The sequence below is a fragment of the Arachis hypogaea genome, chromosome 1 (genome assembly GCF_003086295.3).
Source record: "Arachis hypogaea cultivar Tifrunner chromosome 1, arahy.Tifrunner.gnm2.J5K5, whole genome shotgun sequence".
NCBI classification, from domain to species: domain Eukaryota; kingdom Viridiplantae; phylum Streptophyta; class Magnoliopsida; order Fabales; family Fabaceae; genus Arachis; species Arachis hypogaea.
The window spans coordinates 31857593-31875121 of NC_092036.1; the positions used below are offsets into that span (position 1 = coordinate 31857593).

Here is a 17529-nt window from a genome sequence, read left to right on the forward strand (position 1 = left end):
TTTTAATTTTTTTAGAATTCTAAGATTTTAGTGATCCAATTAAAAAAAGGTATTAATTATTTGAACATATTCTATTATAACCATTTTTTTCGTCAAAAAAGTAAATAAATAATTAACCTTTTTCTTCCGTAGTCTTTTGTCGACACAAGAAGTTATGGTGTCTTCATTGACCAGAAACTTCTATATACATTGAATTTCATGCAAAGTTTGTTTTTATTGTCGTGGGGCAATTATCTGTCTCTTTTTCATTTTCCCTTTTCTGTTCTCTGTTCTTTGAAAAGCTTGTTTTGTTCTTTGCTTTTTGGTTAAAATGTTATTTTGGAAGTTAACAAGTCACGACGCAAGAAGCATGGGGAGGACCAGATTTATAATGAAGAAATTTGGTATACTGCTATTAGCTATCCATGAATAGATCAGAGCAGGATAAGTTTTAGAATGTAAAAATTAAATATCATATAAACATATAAAGTAGGAAGCCACTTCTCCAGTTTACACAAAAATAAAAATAAAAAATCAGCTACATTTGTGTATTTTTCATTTTCTTGAACTTTGTTTCTTTTTATTTTAGTATGAAGTCATTCTGTAATTTTATACAGTAAAACATGCGATTAATTTTTTTTAGTTATATAGCATAGTAATTAATAATCAGTATATATTACATTGATCTTCTTTGTGATTTGACAACAAATTAACAAAACACAATACTGCGCAAATTCTTAATATCACCTTGATGAGATTTGAACATTCGATATTTTATAAAATGGGAACAATACATTTTTTTTGATGCATGGCAAATAGATAAATACCATGATTTATATTAGCTAAATTTTACAAGAGGTTAGTGTGATATACCCAAGTAATTATAGGATAAAAAATTTCCAAATTTATAGAAATGAAAATAGAATATGGGCATCGTCATTCTTCTTCATTTGTCGGCCTGGAGAACAAGGCTTTATGATAATTTTTTATATCTCTGAAACTGGATTTTTTTAAAAGCAAGAATTGGTCTTCATCTTATTAAGAAAACGATTCTCGAAATTTGATTGATGGATGGGCCTTTACAATTAGAAGCATCATGCCCCCAAAACCCAAGAAATGTTCTTTCAAGGGCCTATAAAATTTATTGTCCAAAAACCGGGGTCTGGGAAATTCAGAATAATATTCAAGGCCTAAAAGGAGTTTTGAGAATCATACATTGAAATCGTAAAATTAAATGTTAAAAAGTTTCAAGTCCAAAAAAAATGTTCAAAAAGTTTAAATATTTAATGGAAGTTAAAATAGAATTAAATTAAATATAATAAAATAATATATTTATATATGAAATATATATTGTTTGAAAAACTAATCTTTTTGTTTTTTATTATTCCAATTACTAAAAAATCAATAAGGTTCGATGGCTTTATCAATGTTTCGATGGACATGCTCATATTTGATTTGTTATTTTAAATTAGATTAATTGGATAGTGTTACGGATCCGAGTCACGGATCCTGGACCCGGGATTGTACTATTACGGATCCAGCCCATGAATCCCGGACCCAAGGTTAGGCCCGAATCCGGCGCCTCGGGTCCGACTTGCCTCTCTCTCCTAGAAGGCCCAAAACCGGCCCTCTAGAACTCCTAACCGACTTTCAAATTCAAACATCTCCCTTATCTTAGCCAAATAAGATAAGATAAGATAAGACACTCACTAACACCTATAAATTGAGGACCCAAGCCCCTCCAGGTATTCATTCATTCCTCACACCTTATACCTCTCAGATCCATTCTGACTTAAGCGTCGGAGTGTCTTTGCAGGTACCTCCCCCCATTGCTCCAGTCAAGTGATCCGGCATTCGCCTCAACCCGCACGTTTCCGATCCATCTCTCAACCCGTACCAGAGACTTCCAGTACATTGGCGCCGTCTGTGGGGACTTGCGCCAGCCGAGCCGGATGGGGGACGTTCTGGAGGAAACCCCCTCAAGCCAGGATGACTCCCGACCGCTTCATCCAACCCCAGAACACCAGGAGGTCACAAACCAAGCAAGAATAGCAAGTACTGTCCACCACGCGAACGACCACGTCGTCACGAAACAACGACCTCCCGAGAAAACTAGGGACAAAGCGGCATAGATCATCTAGGATCTCTGCCTCCGAGTCCAGGAGCTCGAAGGCAAATTGACCAATAAAGAAAAACACAACAACGAACACGGAAGCCATGCAACTTCCAGATCAAGATCTCGCCGCGGCAAGTTGCCAAACCGACGACACGATAGGAGAGACGGCCGCAGTGCCTCACGCGACCACGGGCGCGAGAAATCGCCAGAACGGTGATACAACAAGAAGCACAACTGCAGCACTTCCCAAGATCTAAGTCGTCAACACGACTCAGACGAAGATCAGAGGTACCGAAATACCAAGCGCATAAAAAACGACCACACAATAATGGGAGCTACACCCTTTACAGAAAGAATCCTAAGAGCAAAACTCCCCAAAGGCTTCGACAAACCTACCGATATGAAGTACGATGGAACCAAGGATCCCCAGGAACATCTAACGGTTTTCGAGGCCAGAATGAACCTAGAAGGAGCGGCCGACACGGTCCGATGCAGAGCCTTCCCGGTAACCTTTGCGGGGCCAGTTTCCACGATATAACACGAAAATTCATGGCCCAGTTCACCACTAGGATCACTAAAGCCAAACACCCCATCAGGTTACTGGGGGTCACACAAAAATAAGAAGAATCCACAAGAAAATACCTCGATCGCTTCAACGACGAATGTCTAACGGTCGACGGGCTCACGTATTCCGTCGCAAGCCTTTGTCTAACCAACGGGCTCATGAACGAAGATTTTCGCAAACACCTCACCACCAGACCAGTATGGACCATGCACGAGATCCAGAATGTCGCCAAAGACTACATCAATGACGAAAAAGTCAGCCAGGTCGTCGCCGCCAACAAACGGCAGCACGGCAACACCCAGAGAGAATCAAAAGGACCACCCCAGACTAACAAACACAAGCCGACCACCGAGAATAGGCAAATTCTCTAATTACACGCCCCTGACAGCACCAATTACCGAGATATACCACCAAATAGCAGATCGAGGCATCATTCCGAAAGCCCGACAACTCAAAGAAAGGACGGGAGGCAACAAAACCCTCTACTGCGACTACCACCGTGGTTACGGTCACAAAACACAAGATTGTTTCGACCTTAAAGACACCCTCGAACAAACCATACGAGACGGCAAACTCCCAGAATTTGCCAAAATCATCAGAGAACCAAGACGTGTGGAAAGAGACAGGTCATCGAAAAGAGAAGGGCGTAACCCGAGAACTCAAAAGCAACCCCCCAGGGAAAGCCCAGAGGAAGACCCGACCATCATAGTAAACGTCATCACAGGCAAGGACGTGTCGAGCAAGTCAAAACTAACAATGAAAAAAGATCTCAAAATAATTGCTGTCAGAAACCAAGCTCCAACCACTGTGACCGACAATACGATAACCTTCTTACCAGAGGATTCCCAGCACGGCACCTCGGCCGAAGATGCCCTCTTCGTCATCTCGGCTAGAATCGGAACAGGACTAGTGCGAAGGATACTGGTGGACACTGGGGCAGACTCGAATATCCTTTTTTGAGGAGCTTTCGATAAACTCGGGCTCCACAACGACAACCTCCAAACACACTGCAACGGTGTCACGGGACTCGGAGACAACTTTCTCAAACCAAATGGCTCAATCACCCTTCCCATCACCATAGGAACGAGCAACCAGAAGAAGACAATCCTATCTGAATTTGTAGTCCTAAAAGACTCCACGACCTATAACGTGATTCTCGGAAGAAAAACATTCAATGACTTCTCCACAGTCATCTTTACCAAATACCTCCTCATGAAGTTTAGAGCCGACGATGGCTCCGTCGACACCATCCACGGGGACCGAGAGGTCGCAGCCGAATGCGACAACACCAGCCTAGCCCTAAGAAAGAAATCCCGAGATGCGGCCGGGATATTCCTAGCTGATCTGGATGCTCGACAAGACGGCCAACCCAGGCCAGAGCCAGAAGGAGACATGGAAAAGCTACAAATAGGGCCGACCAAAGAAGAATACACCTTCATTAATAGGAACCTCCCATATGATCTTAAAGAAGAACTCTCCCAACTCCTGAAACAAAATAGAGACCTGTTCTCATTTACACCAGCCGACATGCCGGGAATAAACCCCGACCTAATGTCTCACCGGCTAGCCGTAGACCCCAAAGCCAAACCAGTGGCACAAAGGAGACGAAAAATGTCACCAGACCGAGCCGCCGAGGTCAAAAAGCAAGTTAAAGCCATACTCGAAGCCAACTTCATCAGGAAACTCCCCTACACGACCTGGCTAGCCAACGTCGTGCTAGTGAAAACATCTAACGGGAAATGACGAATGTGCGTCAACTACACGGACCTCAACAAAGCCTGCCCGAAGGACGCCTTTCCCCTACCAAACATCGACGGATTAGTAGACGCCGCATCCGGCCACCGATATCTCAGTTTCATGGACGCATATTCCGGCTACAACCAGATCCCGATGCACCGACCAGACGAAGAGAAAATAGCATTTATCACCCCAGACGGGACATACTGCTACACAGTGATGCCCTTCGGCCTGAAAAATGCTGGAGCCACCTATCAAGGACTCGTCAACAAAATATTTCAAAACCTGTTCGGAAGCAAATTAGAAGTCTACATAGACGACATGCTCGCCAAAACTGAATCCGGCAAACAACTCACCGACGACCTCAAGGTCATAATGAACACCCTATGAAAGCACCAAATGCGACTCAACCTAGCAAAATGTGCCTTCGGGATGGAGGCAGGGAAGTTCCTCGGCTTTATGATCACGCAACGAGGAGTTGAAGCAAACCCGGAGAAATGTCGCGCCGTCCTCGAGATGACGAGCCCAAGGAACCTTAAAGACATCCAAATGCTCACCGGCCGATTGACGGTGTTATCACGCTTTCTCGGGGCATCGGCTCAAAAAGCGATCCCTTTCTTCAAACTGATGAAAAAAGGAGCCCCTTTCAAATGGGAGACAGAATGCGAAGAAGCATTCCAACATTTCAATAGGGTCCTAACGGAACCACCAGTCCTCGCCAAACCCCAGACAGGGGAAACACTCTACCTATACCTCTCCATAACGGAAGAGGCACTCACGACAGCACTCATCCGGGAAAACGAGAAAAAAGAACAGAAGCTCGTATACTTCATAAGCAAAGTCTTACAAGACGCGGAAGCTCGCTACTCACGCTTAGAAAAGCTAGCTTTCACACTCCTTATAGCCTCCCGGTGCCTATGACAATACTTCCAAGCTCATTCCGTGACGGTACGAACCGACCAAGCGGTCAAGCAGGTCTTACAGAAACCCGACCTAGCAGGAAGAATGCTAGCGTGGTCCATCGAGCTATCCCAGTTCCAGATTAAGTTTGAACCCCGGAACGCAATCAAAGCACAAGCCATGGCCAATTTCATCGCCGAGATGACTCCGGGGAAGCTCACCCCCGAATCGTGGAAACTGCACGTCGACGGCTTGTCAAACTTCACCTACGGAGGTGCCGGAGTCATACTCGAAAACCAAAACGGGATCACAATCGAACAGTCAGTACAATACGAATTTCCAGTATCGAACAACCAAGCAGAATATGAGGCCCTCTTGGCAGGCCTAACCCTAGCCCGGGAAGTCGGAGCAAAGGTCCTAGAGGTAAACACCGATTCGCAGGTAGTCAGTTCCCAAGTTAACGGAGACTACCAGGCACGAGATCCCCTACTCCAACAATACCTCACCAAGGTAAACAAACTGAAAGAAGGGTTCGAGCACAGTACCATACAACATGTTCCCAGGGAACGAAACGCCAGGGGAGACCTACTTTCCAAACTAGCCAGTACCAAACCAGGACACGGTAACAAATCGCTAATTCAGGAAGTCGTTAGGTCGCCCTCCGTGTCAACAACAACCAATGCTCATCTGACATCCTTGAACCAGGAATCTTGGACCCACCCTATCCTACAATACCTCCTCGATGGAACTTTGCCGCCGGACCCGAAAGAGGGAAAGCGAATAAAAAGGGAAGCCGCCAACTATACCATTGTCACAGGACAACTATACAAACGCGGATTCTCGCAACCCCTGCTCAAATGCGTCGAACCCAGGGACACGGAGTACATACTCCGTGAAATCCACGAAGGTTGCTGCGGTCACCACGTCGGAGGTAAAACATTAGCCCAAAAAGTCATCAGGGCAGGCTACTTTTGGCTTACAATTATTCGAGACTCCATACAATTAGTAAAAAACTGCGACAAATGCCAAAGGCACGCTAATATCCACCAAGTCGCCCCACACCAACTCAGCACCATATCGGCAGAGTGGCCATTCGGCACTTGGGGGATCGACCTCGTCGGGCCCCTTCCTACGGCACCCGGCCAACTCAGGTATCTCATCGTCGCCATAAATTACTACACCAAATGGATCGAAGCCGAACCCTTGGCCTCCATAACGGCAACCCAGTGCCGAAAATTCCTCTGGCGACAGATCATCACCCGGTTCGGGATCCCCGAGATCGTTATCTCAGAATACAGAACCCAGTTTGCTGACAAAATGTTCAGAGAATTTTTAGAAGGGCTACACATATCCCATCGCTTCAGCTCAGTGAAACACCCCTAAACAAACGGATAGGTGGAATCCGCAAACAAAACAATCGTCAAAGGACTCAAAAAACGGCTCGACGAAGCCAAAGGACTGTGGGCAGACGAACTAGGATCAGTTTTATGGTCATACCAAACCACACCTCAAACGACCACGGGAGAAACACCTTTCCGATTAACATACGGTGTGGAGGCAGTCATCCCGGTAGAGATCGGAGACCCGAGCCCCAGAAAAACGGTCGAAGGTAACAACGAGGAAGCAGAACGAGACCTCATTGACGAGGAAAGAGGCATAGCTCATATCAAAGAGCTAGCCCTAAAATAGAGAATCAGCTTAAGATACAATCATGGCGTCGTTCGACGAGAATTCGCAACCGACGACCTCGTCCTACGACGAAACAATATCGGTCCCCCAACCCCAGGAGAAGGGAAACTCACTCCCAACTGGGAAGGGCCATACAGAATCAAGGCTGTAATCGGAAAGGGAGCATATAAACTCGAACGGCTTAACGGTGACGAAGTCCCGAGGACATGGAACGCCGCCAACTTACGGCGATACTACACTTAGATCGACCTAACTAGGTCGCCCCTTTATTTTTATTTTTATTTTTATTTTTGTTGTTTATATTTTTAGTACTTATCCTCCCATTTTACGATTCCTACATTTTTTAAATTTTCGCTTAAGTATCAATCTCGGGTACTCTTTCCCGCCTTTAACGGAGGGTTTTAACGAGGCCCAACCATCAATAAAAATTTCATTAACAGCTATTTCTATCTTTCTAAGTGTCCCAAATACAGAACAAAGACACGGCCACGACTGGGGGACTGATCACCCCCCAGGCCCAACACACGGATATCCACAGAAAACCCGACCAAACGACGGTCCGAGGGAACAAATAAAACACAAAAGGAATAGCTTAAAACGGAACATACCAAAGGCCCAGACGGCCCAAAAACACCATAAACCGGAATATACAAAAAGGCCCAGACGGCCGATAAATACCATTATACGGAAGTACGATGTTACGAAACATCAATCACACGGCCCTTCGCCATCCAAAATACTCAAAACACAGTTTAAAGTAAAATCCAAAAAGAAAGACAAAGATAGAAGCTACTCGAGGTCGACAATCTGGCCATCACGAACAGTCTTGAAAGCTCCCATCACGGACACATCCACACCCGGAGCCAGCACTAAAGCCTGAGCCCTCATCGTCTCCTCAGTAGCCACAATCGCACCCTTTGCGTCAGCCAGTAACTCCGTCTTCTCCTTCTTCAAGGCAGCGACCTCGGCCTTTAGAGTCTCCGATTCACTGAGAAGGAAACCCGCATCAGAAGCCCGCTGACGCTCCTCTGCCAATTGGGAAAGAAGTGAAGTCTCAACCTCGAAAAGTCGGAGAATCTCCGCCCCGGCTTCCTCAAAAGACTTCACTGCCTTCTCCTTCGCAGCCTCGGCGGCCTCAAGCTTCTCCTTCAACTTAGCCACCCCAGCCTGGGAATGGCGGAGTTTCTTATCCAACAAACCGACCTGAGCCATCACGGGCTCAGCTTTCCAAACAACAACGGCAGACCGGAGGAGGGCACGATACACCGACTTAGCCTGGAATGAAACATTACAGCCATCAAAAAATGGCTCTATACCAGGCATCAAGCGTTGATCAATAAACCCCGGGGCATCGAAACATCGGTCCAACACACTAGGAACAAGACCCTCTTCCTCGAAAGTCTCACTGCTCGGCTCCTCAGGTCTTTTTCTCTTCCGAGAAGCCTTAGCAGCTGTCACCACGACGACTTCAGGCGAGTTCGCAGGACCAGGAGAAACCTGAGCATCGGCCCACACACTCGAAGAAACTATCTCCTGAGAAACAGCCTGAGATTCCACGGCCGGATTAGAAACAGGAGTAGCCGGAGACGACGACCCCTCCTCCTGGCCCATCGCTGCCTTCAGTCATGCCAAGGAAGTCAAACCACCAGCCATCTCAACTAAAAGAAAACAAAAATCCAAAGTTACAAAAACGGGAAAACAAGCATAAAAACCAAGAAAAGGACAGACACACACCAACATATGACCGACAAGCAACTGAATCACCCATCACATCCCGAGGATTAAGATGACGCTCCCCAAACAATTGCCAGAGAACAAGAGCGATATCCCGCTCCTCCGAAGTCAGGAACTCTTGCGAAACCCTAATGAAAACCAACGGCCCCGCCTTAAAGTTCCAATAGGTAGGGAACCGCTGCTCACCCTCTAATGTCAACCAAAAAGGATGATGCCCCCTTGCGGGACGAACTTTAAAAAATCCACTCTTAAAACCATGAAAAGAATCTTCATACAACCCGAAGACCCGACGATGAGGCTGAGCTCTAAAAGACACATACCCTTTCTTGTGTTTCCCCTCCTTGGTCGGAAGGGTACACAAGAAGAGAAAAAGAAAAATGTTTATCGTAGCAGGAAGCTCCAAAAAATCACAAACAAGCTCGAAACACCGTATCGCCGCCCAGCTATTCGGATGTAGCTGGGACGGCGCCACGAAGCACCGGCTCAATAACTGCTGAACAAACGGGGAAAAGGGGAGCCGAACACCAAGCCGAGTAAACATCGCCTCATACACCCACATCCAATCCGGCACAGTCGGGGAGTCAAGATTGGTATAGCAAACCCTCTTGTCAACCCCAGGGAGAGAAAGCTCGTAGTGGCATTCGGCGTCACCACCCCCACAAACAGCTCCTTCATCACGAAGCCGCTGGTGGTCCGCCTCCGTCATCCGCGATGGCGTCCCCCATACATCACTAGTAACCCAAGAGAAAAGGCCGGGGACACCCACCGATGGGGCCACCGGAGCCCTCACACCCTCAGTCCTTCGACGAGCCATACCTAAAATAGCGACGAGCACCACCGTCAGCCAAACCTCGTGGCAGAAAACGGCGGATGAAACCAAAAAACAGACACCTATACACCACCAATTATGTGATGGCGCTCGCCCCCTTTACAGAACTATCTACCACCATCATACACCAAAAAACAATTCTAGTCTACACTAAAGCAGAGGCAAAACAAAATGCAAAGGAAGAGAAAGCATAAATCACAGAGGAAACAAAAAGAAACAGAAGAATACCAACTTGATGATGCACAAGAAATACACCCAAGGAGAAAACGCTACGGCAGAAGATCAACCAGAGCCATAGAATGCGAAAGGAAAGTAGAAAATGCTCTCTCGGAGAAGAAAGCAATAGAGAAATGAAGCAAACGAGGGAACTGAAGGAAGAAAACCAAAACGGTTTTAAAAAAATAATATAACGCACATACCCCTGGAAAGCAAAACAAACGTGAGGGCAATAAAGGAAAACGTCCCCTCACAATAAATGTCCCCCTTCGAAAAAGTAAACTGATAAATCACGCCTCGAAGAATGCAACAGGCACAGCAGACACAGAAGAGTCGCGTCAGACTGAAACGGTCAGACGAATCTTCCACGAGACGAAACCGTGGCACCGACCCCTTCTCGAAACAACCAAACGACCACTCGAGAAAAACTAAAGGCCTGGCCCACGGCAAAAACAATATCTCTCAGCGACAGTCCGACCTCGCTCGCCCTCCCGCTGCGGGGGCAACTGTTACGGATCCGAGTCACGGATCCTGGACCCGGGACTGTACTATTACGGATCCAGCCCATGAATCCCAGACTCAAGGTTAGGCCTGAACCCGGCGCCTCGGGTCCGACTTGCCTCTCTCTCCTAGAAGGCCCGAAACCGACCCTCTAGAACTCCTAACCGACTTTCAAATTCAAACATCTCCCTTATCTTAGCCAAATAAGATAAGATAAGATAAGACACTCACCAACACCTATAAATTGAGGACCCAAGCCCCTCCAGGTATTCATTCATTCCTCACACCTTATACCTCTCAGATCCATTCTGACTTGAGCACCGGAGTGTCTTTGCAGGTACCTTCCCCCATTGCTCCAGTCAAGTGATCCGGCATTCGCCTCAACCCGCAAGTTCCCGATCCATCTCTCAACCCGTACCAGAGACTTCCAGTACAGATAGCTAATTTTTGGTTAACCTGATTGATTGGACTAATTTGGTTGGATTCTCTATTAATATTTGATTTCCAACCAAAAATGTTGTGGTAGTTCTTTTTCTATCTTCAATGACTCTTTCAAGAACAAGTTTAGAGGATGCCTCTTTCATTTTGCGTTTAAATTCAACAACTATAAATCTAAAATTATAGTCATTTTAAGAGATTTGTGAATTGTCTTGAAAATAGAGTTTAAGTTTCTAGTTTTAGAAACATATTCAAAAGAGGTGGTTGAAGTTTTTGACTGATAGTGTCATAACGTTTATTTCTTATTTAGTTCAACCTTTCATCTTCCATAGTACTAAAGAAAGAAAAAAATTTATGAAATAAAATAAAATAAATCATCATTTCTCAAAATAAATGTTATTGACCAAAATTCATCTTTTTACCAGACAAAATTGGGGGTCCTTACCTGAATACAGTATAAATAGAATCCATACCATACAAATGCTCTCCATCAATGGAGATAAGTAGCTTGCACTGTAATGTTGGAAAGTCTCTCCTCAAAGAAAAAATATCCAAAACACTCGATGAAATATAGCATTGTTGACTTCATCATCTTTGTACGGTTAAGTCACCAGTTTGGTAACTTAAAAAACTAACACTCGATGAAATATAGCATTGTTGACGTGGTGTATTAATATTCGATTGATTGGTTTGAGGTTGGTGTTATCGACAAAAAAGTTTTGTCTATGTTACTTTGTTTTTTTTTGTCCAAGTTACTTTTTTTTGTCCAAGTTTCTTCTCTTTCTGTCTAACTCACTTCTTTTTTTTTTGTGAGTTTTGGGAGTATCCCCATTCATAGGTCCGAGATCCACATCTATGAATTGAAAGGTTCGAATGATCCACTCTATAATCAGTTGTTAGAATCAATAGGTCTTCAAATTATTCATTTGAAAAAATTGAAACCCTTCTTATTGGATGGCCGTAATACTTCCCAAAAATCGAAATTCTTGATCAATGGAAGAACAATATCACCATCTTTTTTTAATAAGATACCAAAGTAGATGATTGACTCATTCCATACTAGAAAGTAGGGGTATTCGCGATGCGATTTGGTTCGGTTTTTGAGAAAAAGGTCATCCGATCCGATCATGTAATTAAACTGCGATTCGGTTTGATTCGTTTTTTTATCGAAGCCATCCGAACCAAACCAAACCAATTAAAATCGGTTTGGTTTGATTCGGTTTGTTCGGTTTTTCAATCAATTCAAACGAAATACTACCATACTATTTCACAAAGTCATCGCATTAAAATCGACCAACACAAATACACAATAGCTAACAAAGTCTTGGTCTAATGAAATTTAACGACAAAAAGAATTCAAATACAACAATTAAAGAAGTTTAAAAGTTCAACAGTCAATACAACTGAAGACGAACTGGCGATGCACTTGGAAGATCTGATACTTGTTGATTCATTCGGCAGAGGAACTGGCGGTAATCCAGTGTCGCCCATATTTTCACGTGAACTGACATCAAACTACATAAATGAATCAATAACCATCAACAATAATCAATAATCAGCAAACAATAATTTAACCAGCAACAATAATCAATAACCAAGTCAGCAAACAATTCAACAAACAGAACAAAATCAGCAAGTCAGCATCAATAACCAGCAACAATAATTTAACCAGCAACAATACCTGAAAAATACCAATGCTGAGTATAATTTAGCCAAATTAACAATGAATCAACAAGTCAGCAAGTCAACAATAAAGTAAACAATACCAATACTGAGTATAATTTAACCAAATTAACAATGAATCAACAAGTCAGCAAGTCAGTAATAAAGTAAACAATATCAATGAATCAACTATTTAACCAAATTACATACCTGACTCGGTGGCTCGGCCTCCATATCTGACTTGAATTGGTGACTGGTGGGTGCTGTGTTGTGGGTGGCGACTGGCGAGGGTTGTGGCTCTGCTACTGCTGGGCGCGAGGATGCGAGGGTTGGGCTCTGCTACAACTGGGTGCGAGGGAGGAGGGTCGTGCTCTGCTACTACTGGCGCTGGGTGCGAGGGACGAGGGTCGTGCTCTGCTACTACTGGCACTGGGTGTGAGGGATGAGGGTCGTGCTATGCTAGACTGCTACTGCTGTGTGCGAGGGTCATTCAGGCTGTGGCTGGGGCTTCGTGGTGCTCTGTCCGTGAAGAACGTGGTGGCAGACTGGGAGGAACGTGGGTTCGCCACCGTGAGAGGAAAGCGTCACTGCAAAAAGGAGAGCGCGATAGTGAGAGGCTGAGACTGAGAGCTTTGGATTGGGGGTGGGAGGCGTCGGGTTAGGGCTCACTGCTGCTCAGGAATCGCGCTCAAGGGAATTGGGGTTTGGCCGTTTGGGGTGGGGTGGGGTGGGGGGAGTGAGGTTGGTTTTTTAGGATTTTTTTTACTTCACCGGTTTGGTTCGGTTCGGTTAGGGTTTTCCTGGTTAGAACTGAAACCCGAACTGAACCGCAAAAAAACTGAAAAACACATTTTTTTGGTTTTTTTTTGTTTTCGATTTTTTTGGTTTGGTTGGTTGGTTTAGTTCGGTCCGGATCAGTTTTGAACACTCCTACTAGAAAGAATCGCAGGAAATCTTTTGATAACACGGATTCCTATGTTTCAATGATATCCCACGATCAAGACAATTGGCTGAATCCCGTGAAACCATTTCATAGAAGTTCATTAATATCCTCTTTTTTAAAAGCAAATCGACTTCGATGCTTGAATAATCAATATCACTTCTGTTTCTATTGTAACAAAAGATTCTCTATTTTTGTGGAAAGGGCCTGTATCAATAATTATTATTTTACATATGCATAATTCCTCAATATCTTGTTCATTCGGAACAAAATTTTTTCTTTGTGCGGCAGTAAAAAAAACATGCTTTCTTGGAGAGAGATACTATTTCACCAATCGAGTCACATGTATCTAACATATTGATATCTAACCATTTTCCGCAAAGTGGTGACGAAGGATATAACTTGTACAAATCTTTCCATTTTTCAATTCGATTCGATCCATTCGTTCGTAGAGCTATTTACTCGATCGCAGACATTTCGGGAACACCTCTAACAGAGGGACAAATAGTCAATGTTCAATTCTATACTGTTTTATAGGCAGTTAGAATACAGGTGTGGGCTAAGTAACTCAATGGATAGTTTTAGTCCTATTGAAAATACTAGTGCAAGTGAAGACCCAATTTTGATTGATATGAAAAAAGACTTTCCTAGTTGGAATGATAGTGACAATTCTAGTTACAGTAATGTTGATTATTTAGTCGGTGTCAGAAACATTAGAAATTTCCTATTTAATAAAATCCTTTTAGTTAGGGATAACAATAGCCAAAGGAACCGTTATTGCATATATTTTGATATTGAAAATCAATTTTTGGAGATTTCTAATGATCCTTCTTTTCTAAGTAAACCAGAATATTTTTTTGATAGTTATAATAAGAATTCTAGCTATCTGAATAATGTCTCTAAGAGACATGAGAATCATTACATGTATGATACTAAATCGAGTTGGAAAAATGGCATTCATAATTGCATTGAAAGTTATCTTCATTGTCAAATCTGTATTGTTAGTCACATTTAGGTGAAAATGATAAATACAATGACAGTTACTTTTATACTTCTATTTATGGTAAGGGCGTAAATAGTAGTGAAAGCGAGGGTTCTTCCATAAAAACAACTATCACGAATGAGAATTTAACTAAAAGAGAGGATTCTAAAGATCTTGATGAAACTAAAAAATACAAGCATTTATGGATTGAATGCAAAAATTATTATGGATTAAATTATAGAAAATTTTTTAAATCAAAAATGAATATTTGTGAACACTGTGGATATCATTTGAAAATGAGCAGTTCAGATAGAATCGAATTTTCGATTGATCCATGTACTTGGAATCCTATGGATGAAGACATGGTCTCTATGGATCCCATTGAATTTCATTCGGAAGAGGAATTCAAATCCATAAGAATCGTATGGACTCTTATTAAAGGAAGGCAGGATTAACTGAGGCTATTCAAACAGGCACAGATCAACTAAACGGGATTCCTGTAGCAATCGGGATCATGGATTTTCAGTTTATGGGGGGTAGTATGGGATCTGTAGTAGGCGAGAAAATAACCTGTTTGGTCGAACATGCTGGTAATCAACTTTTACCTCTGCAAGAAGGAAGTCTGAGCTTGATGCAAATGGCTAAAATATCTTCTGCTTTATATGAGTATCAAAAAAATAAAAGGTTATTCTATGTATCCATCCTTACATCTTCTACTACTGGTGGGGCGACTGCCAGTTTCGGCATGTTGGGCGATACCATTATTGCCGAACCCGATGCTTACATTGCATTTGCGGGTAAAAGAGTAATTGAACAAACGTTGAATACGACAATACCTGAAGGTTCACAAGTAGCTGAATATTTATTCCAAAAAGGCTTATTTGATTCAATCGTACCGCGTAATCCTTTAAAATGGGTTTTAAGTGAGTTATTTCAGCTCCATGCTTTCTTTCCTTTGTGAAAAATTTAGCATAGCTTAAAAGATTTTTTTCCTTTTCCAAATAAAAAATGAAAAAGTGTATTATCATACCTATGTTCCTTGTGGAAATAGAAGGCGAAATGAATCCATTTTTTTAGTTCTACTTTTTACATTCATTCTTTCTATTTTTTATTATTTTAATAATATATTATTATATATATTCAGTTAATAAGAATAGGATGAGTAGAATCCATAAAAAATACTTATCGAAAAAAGTGATTCATTGAGTCATACTAAGTATATTTGAAATCTATTGATTATAGATTATCTTTATAACAATATAAGAAAAAAAAAAGCGATATATAAATTAAATATTCTATAATTAATAATTATATATAGCAGGTACAAATATTAAATTGATGTTGTGTATGCCAAATTTTTCTGTAAGATACTTTATATTTGAATTGATTCTCAATTGATTCTTACAAAACTTCAATACCAATAGTTGAGTATACTATTACCAGGGTGAAGATAACTTGAGCAATGATTTTGGAATTCTACTACTCTCGATGTTCCTTTTCTATTGATGTTTATAGACAAGAATGAGAACTGCTGTCTCTCTAGATTTTTTATTTTTTCTATTTACAATGATACCACACACGTATGTGCTATTTCCGTAATGAATACACTTTATAAAATACTTTAAAGGTGGAAACACACTTGCAGTCGACTTCACATGAAGTTATTTCTGGATGGCTGACACGTGTTATCATTTGGTTTGAAAAAAAATCGATTTAGATAGATCAAATAACTACCTCTAATTTTTTTTATTTTTTTGCATGTTATCTCTAAATTCCTAAATGATGAATTTGAAACGTTTTTCTTCTTCATCCTTACTAACTTTACCTATAATGATTTGAATATGGAAAGTAATGACAACTCAATCAATCTCTGTGTTGACTCTAGACAAAGATGTGAATAATAAAATTCCTAAAATTTTTGTCCAACATCCAATCAATTTTATCCTGAGGTGTGATGACATGAACATTTATGTATTGTTAAATGATTTTTATCATTCATAGAGAAGTGAATAAAAATATAAATTAAAAAATATATTTGAAATAATAAATTTGATTAAGAAATATAAATAAGGTGAATATACTCAATTGAAAGTTTGATATTAATTCTGAAAAATTGGAAGAAAACGAATTTCAATAGCGTAATGAAAAAGAAGAGAGTAAAAGTAACTGCTTGGTCCAATTTAAATTAGTTTTTTAATTAAACCATTTGTATAAAATAAACTGATTTTTTTCAAACCAAATGATAACACATGTCAGCCATCCAGAAAAACTTCATGTGAAGTTGACTGCAGGTGAGTTTCTGCTTGCTTTTAATGCTCACTCTCTAGTATGTTATACTTTGCAACCTTTTTGTTGTTGTACATTTCAAATCGCTATAAGACTGGCTTTCTTATTCTCAAACTATTGCTTGACATCGAATTCATTCGACGGATCATCGAAGCCTCTTTGTCCATAAGAGCACTCTTGATTCATTCCATCAGGATTCAAAAAAGACAAGTGAAAGGGGATACCTTTCAAAATTAATAGGTCGGGTTAATCCCAATGTGCATCTATAAAGTAGTTGATATTTTCCTTCTTTTAGGATATATTCTCACCTTTTGCTCCTATCTCATCGTTATCAAATACTGTATTAATTAAATAAGGGTTAGTCGTTAGGACTTCTCCAATAGCAAATCCTCATGGCTTTCGAAATTTCTTTGCACTGACTTCTCTAGCATCACATTTAAATTCGCATTTGAACTCTACATGCTACTCTAGAATGACATGTTCATTCAATATCATCATCCTTCTAAATTTATTCTATTTGTGTCACTTGTCTAGCTGCCAACACTAACATTCTGTTGAGCTTAGTTTGATTTTGGGTTTTATAAATGATGACAAACATTATTTGGGTTAAAAGCCCAATATTGTTTAATGTGTTTTTTATTGTGGCAGTTCCATAACTCATTTCACAGCCAAACAATGCAACTGGTTTATTCCCTTGGTGCTTCAAGCTAATGCACAAACCCATAGCATTTTAATATAGCACCGTTTGGCAAAATAAAAAGCTATGCATTTGATAAGAGAAAAAGGGCAACTGTCTACATCATAAGCAAAGCAGAACAGCTGGAAGAAAAAGAAATAAACAACACAACAAGGACCGCTGTAGCTCTAACAAAGCAACAAGATAAAAAGGACAATCTCATCCCTCCAAGGACATCATTAAAGCAACATTCAGATCATGGGAGAACAAAACACAAAG

General features: G+C 41.6%; 1 protein-coding gene and 1 pseudogene across 1 annotated transcript; both read left to right on the plus strand.

Moving 5' to 3' along the window:
- The first annotated feature begins 5402 nt into the window (after positions 1-5402).
- Positions 5403-6680, plus strand: LOC112710786 (uncharacterized). The gene has a single exon (XM_025763221.1). The coding sequence runs from the start codon at positions 5403-5405 to the stop codon at positions 6678-6680; it is 1278 nt and encodes a 425-aa protein (XP_025619006.1).
- A 7137-nt stretch (positions 6681-13817) lies between these two features.
- On the plus strand, positions 13818-15249 carry LOC140181592 (acetyl-coenzyme A carboxylase carboxyl transferase subunit beta, chloroplastic-like; annotated as a pseudogene).
- Positions 15250-17529: the final 2280 nt, after the last annotated feature.